The sequence below is a fragment of the Lissotriton helveticus genome, chromosome 10 (genome assembly GCF_964261635.1).
Source record: "Lissotriton helveticus chromosome 10, aLisHel1.1, whole genome shotgun sequence".
Lineage (NCBI taxonomy): Eukaryota > Metazoa > Chordata > Amphibia > Caudata > Salamandridae > Lissotriton > Lissotriton helveticus.
In genome coordinates this window covers 820,655,937-820,668,064 of record NC_136071.1, presented here as the reverse complement: position 1 = coordinate 820,668,064, position 12,128 = coordinate 820,655,937, and the positions used below count along the sequence as shown (strand labels likewise).

At 46.6% G+C, this 12,128-nt stretch overlaps 1 protein-coding gene across 2 annotated transcripts in view; it reads right to left on the bottom strand.

Moving 5' to 3' along the window:
* LOC144784551 (protein nucleotidyltransferase YdiU-like) overlaps positions 1-12,128 on the bottom strand; it is a 319,919-nt gene that overhangs the window by 227,568 nt on the left and 80,223 nt on the right. For both annotated transcript variants that reach the window (XM_078663432.1, XM_078663433.1), the window contains exon 7: positions 3,759-3,826. In XM_078663432.1, the coding sequence (XP_078519558.1) occupies positions 3,759-3,826 (68 nt within the window). The remainder of the gene's footprint in view (positions 1-3,758; positions 3,827-12,128) is intronic.

Sequence of the window (12,128 nt, the reverse complement as noted above, 5' to 3'; positions counted from 1 at the left end):
GCTGGGGGGCTCGGGTGCAGTGGTGCTTGGAGGCAGTGGGTTTTGGTGGGGCTGGAGTCCTCTTGGTCCTTCTTTTCCTGTCTGCAGTGGACAGTTCCATTGTCCCACAGCATGTCTTCGTTCCTTGGTGAAGGCTGGCAGGTCTCCCGGGTTTTGGGGCCTCAGCAGCTGCCGGACAAGTTGAATTTTGGTGCAATAGGCAAAGTCAGCAGGCAGGCCAGGAGGGTTGGCACCAAGTCAGCTGCTGGGTCCTCTGTTCTTGTTGACTCATCTCATCCATCTTCTTTCTTCAGGTCATCAGGAGCTACTCTTCTGGTGCCCAGGGCTCCCCTAAATACTCAATTTAGTGGTGTTAGAGGAGTGTAGGGTAGTAAACAATAGGCTACTGACCGTTGGGATCACTATGGCCCCTATATGACCCCTTCCTGTTTGAAGTGGGCATAAACCTGTCCCAGAATTCCTAAGTATACCATCATAAAGATGGCTACTTCTGAAAAATCGTGCCCACTTCAGTTTAGCACACCTCAGGGGTGATACTAACCTGAGGGTGGCACTCCCACCTGACTACCTATTTTTCCTGCCAGTCCAGTTGCCAAATGGGGTAATCTTCCTCTCCTGTGAGATGAACCAGATTTGCCTTTCAAAGGCAGCAGCTCGTTTAACCTTGTCGGCCTAGGAATGCTAATGAGCAGGTCATCCTATGGGAGGGGGTGTAACACCCTCTCACTGGACAAATTTTTGTTGATGGCCTCTTGAGAGCAAAAGGCTCTCACTATAAGGGGTCAGAACAGTATATCAGGTGGCAGGCTGGCAGAAACCAGCCCGCAAGCACACCAGAGGCTGGTAGGTTTTTAGGGGGCACCTCAAAGGTGCCCTCTAGGTGCATATATTGGTAAATCCATCACTGGAATCAGTGTGGGTTTATCAATACAAGATGTTCGATACCAAACATCCTATTTTCAGTGAATTTATAATGTAGCTGGGGAACTCGTTTTCATCAGTGTCCAGTACATGTTCTAAAATGTCTTCCCTGTCCATTTGCACTGGCAGTAATGAAACAGCCCAGCACAGGGGCATATCTGCTCTGCGGGAATGCCCTTACATGTAATACCAAGCACCCTGCCTTAAGGTTGTAAGGCCTGCTGTAGGGGTGACTTACAAGTATCACATGCAGCGTTTGGGGGGGTTGCCAAACAAGGCTGTGTGTCAGGTCGTGTTTTCAGTTTTGTCTGCACCAAAACATGCAGCCTGCTGTAAAACCATGCAGGAGTTTGGTGAGGGGTCCCTTAGGCTGGACAATTAGTGCCGCAGCAATTTAGGGACCCTCTGTAGTACCTCAGGCCCTAGGCACCAAGGGTACCATTTACTAGGGAATTATAGAGGGTCTAAAGGTATTACCAACTGGGGGAACAATTGTACAGTTTTGGGAAAAACATCTGGAACTGGGGACCTGATTAGCAGGAAGTCAGTGCACTTCCAGTTGAAATCACATCATGTACCAGGAACAAAGTGGGGGTGACCATGTCAAAAGGGAGTACTTTCCTACAGTTCAAATTCTAAAATCAGTTCCTTTTCACTGATAATTTCACCAAATAATTTATAGTAACATGTCATTTAAAGTCACAAAAGGGAGGAGCTACGCTAGCAACCAAGATGGCCGCATAAGCTCCCGGCTCCGTCGACCTCCGTCGCTGGCGGACCTATCCTGCAATTAATCCTGACCTCCCGCCCGACTCCCGGGTGTCTGAATCGTTGCTGAGCCCAGGGGGACATTCCCGGAGTTTTTCTCGCACTGATTGGCGAAATTACACCATCTTTCATTTTTGGGCCTACTCCAGTGTGTAAGCCGGGGCCTCGAGTACTGACCCAGCCGGGTTTCAGTTGAACAACATCGGCCGCGGGTGCCTGGCGGAGTCCAGTCTCCTCGGAGGAAAATGTTTTCTTCGATCCTGGTGGTGGTTTCTGGTCCCGGCGAGACGTGTTTGCTGAGGTGGGTGGGGGGCCAGGTCCCGGGGACCCTGTAGCGTCCCGCGGGGTCCGTGGGTGGGGCCCCCGCTCGTGGCAACAGTGTAAAGAGCACCAAGCCTACAAGTCGCCCGTCGCTTCCGTCCATCCTACTCCTGTTTGTTTCCCCGGAGTAGCCGGCCTCCGGGGTTAAGGACCTGTTCTGTTATCGTGCAAGCAGCGATGGATCGGACGATGTGTGGACCATCACTGGGGGACCATAATGGCCGCCATTGGGGCTCTTCACTTGCAAATGGAGGCTACCTTCTACAAATTGGCCGTAAGCATCGAGACTGTGTGTTTGAGACCGGACTCCAGCCCTGTGTCAGACCTGCAACATACGGTGACCCCCGCGAAGCTTGATCTAACTCGAGAGGAGGACCCCGAACGTAATCGAGACCTGGTGCCATTTGTCTATGCACGAGTGCGACGGAACGTTGCCGGAGCCCTTGAACGACCAGCACGACCGGCAGAGTCATCGCCCGCGCAGGACTCATCTTTTCCTTTGCTTCTGGAGGCTTCCTTTCATACTTTTCTGACTGACTTTCGTGTATCCGGGAGACTTCGAGACTTAACATTTTTTACCCTTTCCAGCAGTATAGGTCTTCTTTTCTTACAACGTTTTGACTCTTTTGCTACTATGTCGGTCCTACCGGATGGGGTTTGTGCGATGGATCGTGAGGGCCAGGGCTGAATTTGACTGTCTGAGTTCGGCACAGTGACTATCTTTTGGCTCTGCTGAGTGGTGTCTGTGAGCGTAGGGGCCAGATGGCAGTCTGATTGTTTGGGTTTGGTGCAATTGCGCTGTTTGATACGGGATTTGCTGCCTCTGTTGTGCCGGGGGTTGGGCGGGAAGGTCTTCTCTACATTTTTGTGACTCCCCTATCTGTTTGCTTATTAGTCTGCTTTCCTTCGCTTTGTACGATGGTAGGGGCTGTCCGCTTTGGCGGGGGGGAGGGGAGTTCGGGAGCTCGTATTGTATTGTATGACATTTCCTCCTCCATCTTTTCCCTTCCTTGGGGCTTAGTTTAGTGGGCGACAGGCACACTGCTAGTGGGGTTAGGTCGTAGCCATCCGCAGGGGTGCAGGGTGGGGGGATGAGTTTTTTTGTTTTTTTTTCCTTTATTATGTTCTATGGCCTTTCTTTCTCCCTTTTCCTTTCTTCACAAGAGATGTGGCATATTATCCTGAGCCGATTAGTTCCTCATATCTGGGTGTCGAATGTTAGATTTTAATATCCTGTCTTCTGGGCGGGCGGGTTCCGATGCTGTTTGCTTAAGATTATCTGTACTGTATTGTTTAGCCCCAGCTCTAAGCTGGCATTGCTGATTTTCAGATGTCTATAACTGCTATGTATATCCTTAAATCATTTGCCCGTTCGCCATCATTGTATGTTTCTCCAACTGACACCCGATATGTACATTTCTTCTCTTGTGTTATAATTAATAAAAATAACTATAAAAAAAAATAAAGTCACAAAAGGCAACCAATTTAACTATTTCTCAGGCTGTTTGCATGTTGATTATTCAATAGTAACTAATAATTGTATTCAATATCATACTAGCCTTACACCCAGCAGTTCTACGCTTGAAATATAACCTAAACCTTTTAAAAACAATCAATAGAAAAAGAGAAGATAGCACTTTAATTGTTCACCTACATTTGGTGCACTCTCAAGCACAGCTCGGAAATTAATACATGTAAATACTGAATTTGAATCTTGCAAAGAATTATTATAGAAATGCAAAACCAACCTCTCTCCTTTTTAACATTTCCATTATAGAGCTGGTCTCTCCACACAGGGTCATCACTTACAACCAAACTGCAAGAAGACAGGAAAACATGACAATGAAACGTTAAATATCTTTAAAGCTTCTCTTTTAATCTCAAAACTAATCAATGACTTATCAAGCAAGGGATGGGTGTGTGGCGAGAGTATACTGCATAGAACAAGAAGCACGCGTAACAGAGTCAAAAAATGATATCACCTTTTTTATGTACAATGCAAATGGCTGATGTTCAAAATATTTAAAACGTGTAAAATATATCACAGAGGTAGCAAAGTGGATACAGAAATTCGAATAACCAACCAGAGACGGTAAAAGTCGCAAAGATTACCTCAGTGAGTTAAAACCCGCTCCACCAGTTCCATTTATCACAATGTGATGTGGCACAAGTACAAAAAAGATATCCTTCATTCATTCATTGATAACTTTATTTCGGTCAAATGACCATAAAAGTGCACATAAAATACATCAGCACAATAAAACAATAAATAGTCATAAAAAATTAAAAAAGAATTAAACTACAAGTTATCTGGGTACACGAAATAGAAGCAATAAGTGCAACAATTAGGTTAGAAAGGTTTGCCTCCTACGCCACATACTGAATAAATAATGAGAAACAGCAAACACAATGGGAGGATGGGTATCATAGGTCAGTATCCTGCAGGCCTGTGTAAAATGCAAGAATCCCAAATTCTTACAAATAGGAATCAGCCAACATTTTCTAATTGCAGAGTAGACAGGGCAAAAAAACAATACATGAGTTACATTCTCCTTTTTATAACTACATGCAGGGCACACTTCGTTATTGGGTTTTAGCCATTTAGATGTAAAAGACCTAATAGGTAGAGTGCCATGCCTTAACTGGAGATATAGCTTTCGAGCAAGTGGGGGTTCAATTAAATCCAAGAATTCCTCAGTTTTGGATTCTAATTTAACTAGGAGGAACTCAAATGTCAACCTACCCAATGTTGCAGAGCTCGATAGCGTTTGAACGTTCTGCATACGTATATGAGAAAGGAGTTAATTCTTTGATATCCCTAGGCAATAAGTCTCAGGAGTTTCCCACAGTTCCAAAAGACCTAACCGGGTACTAACAGTACGAATATACTGAAGCCAAGGGATCTTTTTGTATATAAGAAGAGACCAAATCTCAGAAAATTCCGCTCTATAAGCAGCCAGTTCGGGGACTGACCACAACCTCTTCCAGTACATAATTGGTCTTGCACTTATGATCTCCTCTATTGGGACCATGCCAAGATCAAGTCTAAGAGGGATCAAAGGTGTACTAGCCGGTAACCCAACTAAATTTCTCACAAAAGACTGCTCTACCTTTTTGAGGTTCATTATCTGCTTGTGGCCCCAAAGTTCAGCCCCGTAAATTGCTGCCGTTCTAGCCTGGCGACAATATATCTCCAGAGCTGGGGACACCGGCCTAAAAGTTGACTCCCTAAAAACTTTGCTTATACCCCCAGCAAGCTGGGATAACTTAAGTGTGGACTTAGCAATCTGCGTGTTCCAGTCAAAGGTCTCAGTCAGAGTAACACCCAGATATACAAATGTTTTAACCCTTTCAAGGGGGGTACCATGTAAAACCGGGTTTGGGCGTACCCGCTTAGGGGGGTTAAAAATCATAAACTTTATTTTTCCCAGATTGATTTCTAATCCCCGAAGCTCACAAAACTCTACAAATCCATCAAGTGTTTTTTGAATGCCCGATGATGTTCTAGACAACAGCAGAGTGTCGTCTGCGAACATCAGAGCGGGCACTCTGCCCGTAACCAATTTAGGGGCATCATTGTTTACCACACCATTCAAATGTTCCACAAGGCCGTTAATGTAGAGGCTGAATAGTGTAGGTGCCAGCACGCACCCTTGGCGAACTCCTTTTTGGACAGGGAATTGATCTGTGAGTTCGCCATGCCTACAACACCTGACCTGGGCAAAGTTGTTTATGTGGAGCCTAGATAGAACGGCTAATAAATATGGCGGGAGTCCCAGGTCTGCTAGCACCTTCCACAATTTTTCACGCGGAACCAGATCAAATGCCGCCCGCAGGTCCACAAACACAAGGTAGAGGCTGCCACCCTCTACCTTTGCTGTTTTCCAATACAGGACCTGCAGGCAAAATATCTGATCTAAGGTAGATGTGCCTGACCTAAAGCCTGCCTGGAGTATAGACAAGATCCCATTCTCATCAATCCACCCGAGAATCCTGTCAAGGATAACCCTCCCCATCAGCTTTTGTGATGTATCAATTAAGCTGATGGATCTATAATTAGAGGGGGTTAGTGGGTAGCCCTTTTTTAAAATAGGGACATTTTCTGCTCCTAGCCAAGTAGGGGGCAGGTCGTCTCCCTGCAAAATGCCAGTAAATAGAACGACCAAGTAAGGGGCCCAGATTTTAGGTTGTGCCCTAAACAAGTCCCCAGGCAATTTATCCAATCCTGGAGCCTTGTTAGGGAGCAATTTACCTATGGCTGTCTCAACTTCAATCAAGGTAAAGAGTTCAACTGTGGCGAGGCATGTAGGGACTACAGTCAACCATCCACGCTCTTCAGCCCCGTTGACGCTTTGGAATTGCTGAGGTTCAAGAGTACTAACAGGCGAGCCATCAAACTCAGAGGTGCCATATAGAGCACCAAAGTGGCTTTCCCAGATTGAAGGGGCAATATTGGGGGCAAGCGCCTGGGTATGCCCACTAAGTCCAGTTGCAACAATGGACCAGAATAATTTGGAATCCTTACACCTAAGTGCAGATCCCAACTCCTTCCACATTGTGGCCTCCCATTCCTTCTTAGCATCACAGATTGCCTTTTTATATATAGTGCGATGCACCCTGATGGCCTCACTATCATTGGTTTTTATTACTGTAAGCAAGGCCTTTTTGGCCTTCCGACAGGAGGTATTAAACCATCGAAGAATTGTGGTACGGTGCTGATTTGCCCTTCTCACAGGGTACAGAATATCTTTTAATATGGCAACCAATTGATTATGTATTTCATTTGCCCTGCCCAAATGCCAGATTTCCCCATCTCTTCAATGAGGGGAATAATGGTCTCATATAATTCAGCAAGTTTACTAGTGGACGCTTGTAAGTCTGGCCATTTAACCCTTCGCCTACAGTTTGTTATTATTAATGGCACAGTAGCGCAGTGTTCAGCCGGGGTTGAGCCTTTCAACCCAAAGCTCCCCGGTTTAAGGGACAGAACTAGGGCATTATGGTCACTGTCAAACCTTTCAATGACCCTCAATTCATACAGCCTGTCCCAGTGCCTAGCCTCAATGAAGATATAATCGATTACTGAGGTCTGATTTAATTGATTAAACGTGGCTCTCCCTGTTCTATCAGGCTCCACCCTCCCATTGCATGCTCGTAATGATGTAGCTAGCGCAAATGACTGCAATTGCAAAACAAGAGGGGTCCATAACTTGACCTGAGGAGTCAATGGCTCTGGGATGGCCCAAAGCAAATCAACATCATCCAGGTCACCAAAGTTCGGGTCCATGAAGGGCTCAAAATGACAATTGAAGTCTCCACCCAAAATTAACACGGTGGAGGGGTCAATCGACTGTATGAGGGTTAACAGAGTTTCGACAGCCTCTGACTCAAGGCCCCGCCTAACTGGCCTTGAGTATACATTAATCAAAGCAATATTTGGCCCATTAGGCAGGGTCAGCAAAACACACTGGACATCCAATGAGTGAGTTACTATTGGTGATGCCTTTACTCCCAGGTGCGTGCCAACCCATATAGACAACCCGCCCGAGGGCCTGCCCCTATCACCCATGCTCGCCAGGATATCGTATGTTGCAAAACCCTGGGCTATACTTTCTTTTAACGCCCAGGTTTCCTGCAACATTCAAATATCATGCGAAGCCATAAAGGAGCCCCACACTGGAATAAGCAATTTACTCTTAAGTCCTGCCACGTTCCAGGATAAGATTTTAACTTGTGGAACGACCAGATCTTGCTTGATTGGTTCACAATCCAAGGAACCGGGAAGATCAATAGTAGCAGAAGAACTAGCTTCTACACCTTGCTCAAGCTCACAATTCAATGGGTGTCGATCATCAGGAGAAGAGACAGTTGCAGACTGTACTAAGGGGCTTAATTTAGCATTTGCAACTAGGTTGTCAGTAGTGAGTAGCGTATTGATAGGGGGCCCCGTCTGTCAATCGCAATCATCGAAGCCCGAGAAGGCATCGAATCTATTTGCAACTTCCAGCGGGGTAAACGGTAACAAGTGGTCCATCCTCCTGTTTCTGTAACTCCTAAATGGTACAGTGTCCCACCCAGGTAAATTTTCAAAGGTCATAGGGTTAGATGCATGCGTCATATACCGATTATTAAAAGGTATAGACGGGTTAGTCTGGAGGCAAAGTAAAGCACCAGGGTACGTTATAGGGGTCACTAGAGATCTCGGATAAAAATAAGTCAATTCACAGGGAACGATGGAGTTGCCGACATTCCCTGGAGACCAATCTAGAATGTATCTAACAGCTCTAGGATCTCTGATATTGATAACAATTAGGTCCCCCTTCATGTCTTTTGCTCTGCTTCCCAACCAGGGGAGTCGCCGGACATGCAGGATATCGCCATTAATATTATAAGGAAGTGGTGGGTTTTGACTAAGCCATTGCATGGTTTTGTTTTTTAACTGAGAGAACCCTTCCCTCTTACCATCCGCTAATGTAGGGACTCCCGTAAGGACAACCACAAAAGGAACCGCTTCTGGAGGTAATTCGACTTGACGCCCCCTATGGTTCACTGCCCTAACGGGGCTAGTACTTCCCCTCTCATCTCGCATATGTCCTATGTAAGATTTTTTTTCTCCCTTCTGAACTTCACTAGCAACAAGCGGTGCTGCTTGTTGAACTAATTTGGGGGGTATTGCCCTGTGTTGTTTAGAGTTTATAGGCTTATTAGTTTGGTTTGCACCCTTATGGGCAACAGGAGTGGAAGATGACACTGTGGCTGCGGGGGGCAGCGCCGGCTTCGCATGGTCCTTAATTAACCCAGCATTATTACTAATAGCCAGCTCTAAGTTCCCCAGCCGTTGCTCGACCCTCTTCAGCCTCTCTATTAAAGGTAGTATGAATGACCTAATTAAATGTTCCATACTTTCCAAAGGAGCAGCAGACAGTGCTTCCTTTAGCGGGCAATGTAAAGGAGTGACTAAACCTGGTGAAGTTAGTACAGTTATTATAGGGGCTTCTGGAGTTGGTACAGTTGCTATAGGGGCCGTTAAAATTTGCACAGTTGTTATAAAGGCCTTTGAAGTTGGCACAGTTGTTACAATAGCCTTTGTGGTTTTACCAAAGTCGGAATGACTAATCTTGCTTCTTTGCGGATCACCGCCCCTCTTTCTTCTTTTACTTGGTGGTGGACCATGAACTTTGGGCATCACTTGTTTCTTGGCCTTCTTTTTAATAGTCTCAACTACTAGTAAAGGTGGCTCGACTGCCACATCTGCTCCTATGGTAGAATTACTAGGAAGAGATATAAAGTTTGTATACAGGTCGTTGGACATATCAAGTAGAGGGGATATATCTCGCAAGAGCATAGGAACGCTATCTATAGATAGAGGATCCTCATTTTCAATATGGGAGCTTACATCAAGTGGAGTGGTTTGTTTCAAAAGGTCCAAGGGAGGTCTATTTTTCATACATTCAACAGAGCGACGTCGCTCAGCCCGGCGCTCAGCCAATGTACTCTCCCTTTCTATATCTGGAGCAACCTTTGTAAAGTAGCTATCTAGTATACCTTTACTAATTCCCCCTGCCTTCACGGGTACAAGCTTTTCAAGGTTCAAGGCCATGGTAGGCTAGGAAAAAGTACAAACAAAAGGTCCTTGGCAACGTGTTAGAGTGTAGGCCCAGCCCAGCCTCTTCTGGCCTCGGGGGGCCTAAGAGGGCCCGCCCTTTGCCCGGGCTTCGCCCGGCGTCCCGCGAAGCGGGGGGTTAGCAGCCTTTGTAGCGCCTCCTGGCGCTGTAATGACGGAACCAGCCCGCGCCCTGCCGCAGGGGTTGATGGGAATCCGAGTCCTCCGCTCAGCGGCCGCTATGATGGCAAAAAGCGGCGGCGGGGGGACTCGGACAGCAGCGGCATGGTAGAAAGATACCCAAAGTCAGTGTCAGCACGCAATGGCCCACGGTTTTTTACAGGATTCACACACTCCGCCGGGGGTTAGCAGCCTTTGTAGCGCCTCCTGGCGCTGTAATGACGGAACCGGCCCGCGCCCTGCCGCAGGGGTTGATGGGAATCCGAGTCCTCCGCTCAGCGGCCGCTATGATGGCAAAAAGCGGCGGCGGGGTGACTCAGACAGCAGCGGCAGGGTAGAAAGATGCCCAGAGTCAGTGTCAGCACGCAATGGCCCACGTTTTTTTACAGGATTCACACACTCCGCCGGGGGTTAGCAGCCTTTGTAGCGCCTCCTGGCGCTGTAATGACGGAACCAGCCCGCGCCCTGCCGCAGGGGTTGATGGGAATCCGAGTCCTCCGCTCAGCGGCCGCTATGATGGCAAAAAGCGGCGGCGGGGGGACTCGGACAGCAGCGGCAGGGTAAAAAGATGCCCAGAGTCAGTGTCAGCACGCAATGGCCCACAGTTTTTTACAGGATCTTCAAAAGATATCTTTTTTAAGTTGGTTTGCTGACCTAAGCAATGTCTGTGACATTAAAAAAAATGACACTGCTTTATAGAATGACTGACTACACAACTGACAAACTATTAAGCGATGATAGTTTACTTTGGACTTATCACTTAAAGTTCAAATTTGCATTTTCTTTTTACTAAAGTAACACATAATGTGCGACACTCTATGAAACCAGCTTCATCTTTTTTGATGCAATAGTTTACGTTAGTAGCCATTGTTCTTAGTTTGCTATTTCACTGCATTATGGAACATGTAGTTGGGTATTTTGAAGTTTGCCGACTACATCACATTTATCTTCAATCTTTGGTTTGTCTAGTACCTGAAGGTTTTTCTAGTTGTTCATTTAGAACTAAGTGTCTTCACATTTTCTTGAATGGAACTATTTTATCCAGGTGAGAAAGCAGGACCTACCTTCTGATATGATTCATAAAGGGGGTGGTGATGGACAGAGTATCTGAATTAAGCAGAACACTCCTACCCAGTCAAAAGATCAGGGCTTGATCCATCACCGTTTTTTAGCTCACTGCACCATCCCAGCTCAGAACCTGGCTACATGCAAATTAGTCTGACCCTGGCCCAGTGCATCATGGGAACAGGGCAGACCAAACTACCAAGCCAATTCTTTACTGGAAAGGAAACAAGCTTCCGGGGACCGGTTTCTGGCATTACAGCCGTCTTCGGCCCGGCTTGCTTGAATCCTGATGGTGCAGTGAGCAAGGGACTCACATCTGAGCATACCCTTCCACACTTGTGGTGGCCAAAACGATTCATAAAGGGGGTGGTGATGGACAGAGTATCTGAATTAAGCAGAACACTCCTACCCAGTCAAAAGATCAGGGCTTGATCCATCACCGTTTTTTAGCTCACTGCACCATCCCAGCTCAGAACCTGGCTACATGCAAATTAGTCTGACCCTGGCCCAGTGCATCATGGGAACAGGGCAGACCAAACTACCAAGCCAATTCTTTACTGGAAAGGAAACAAGCTTCCGGGGACCGGTTTCTGGCATTTCAGGCGTCGTCGGCCCGGCTTGCTTGAATCCTGATGGAGCAGTGAGCAAGGGACTCATGTCTGAGTATACCCTTCCACGCTTATGGTGGACAAAATGATTCAGAAAAGGGGGTGGTGATGAACAGAGTGTCTGAATTAAGCAGACCACTCTTACCCAGTCCAAAGATCAGGGCTTGATCCATCACCGTTATTTAACTCACTGCCCCATCCCAGCTCAGAACCTGGCTATATAAGAGTGGTCTGCTTAATTCAGACACTCTGTTCATCACCACCCCCTTTTCTGAATCACCTTCTGATATGGGCGGAGTTACATTTAAGGAGAACCACATATTCAGCAGAACATTTGGTAGGAAGATATGGCGACTTCGCTGTGGACTTGCAAATCGGAAATTACCTGGGGTGAAAATGTACAGTGCCCCAGAGAAAAGCAAAAACAGACCAGGAGCACAACATCCCAAGCATTGACGGTAATTTTATCCCTGCACCTTTGGATTCTTTGCTCATTCTACAACCAGCTGAACACACTTCCTCATAATCAGATTAAACATTCCCCATGCTTGTTCTTATCAGGGCACTTTGCAGGGCAGAATGCTTGCATAGGGATATGACTAAGCAGCCTATCTAAGCTTCAGCCCCACTGTTTATTTCATTTTATTTTGCATTTTCACAGA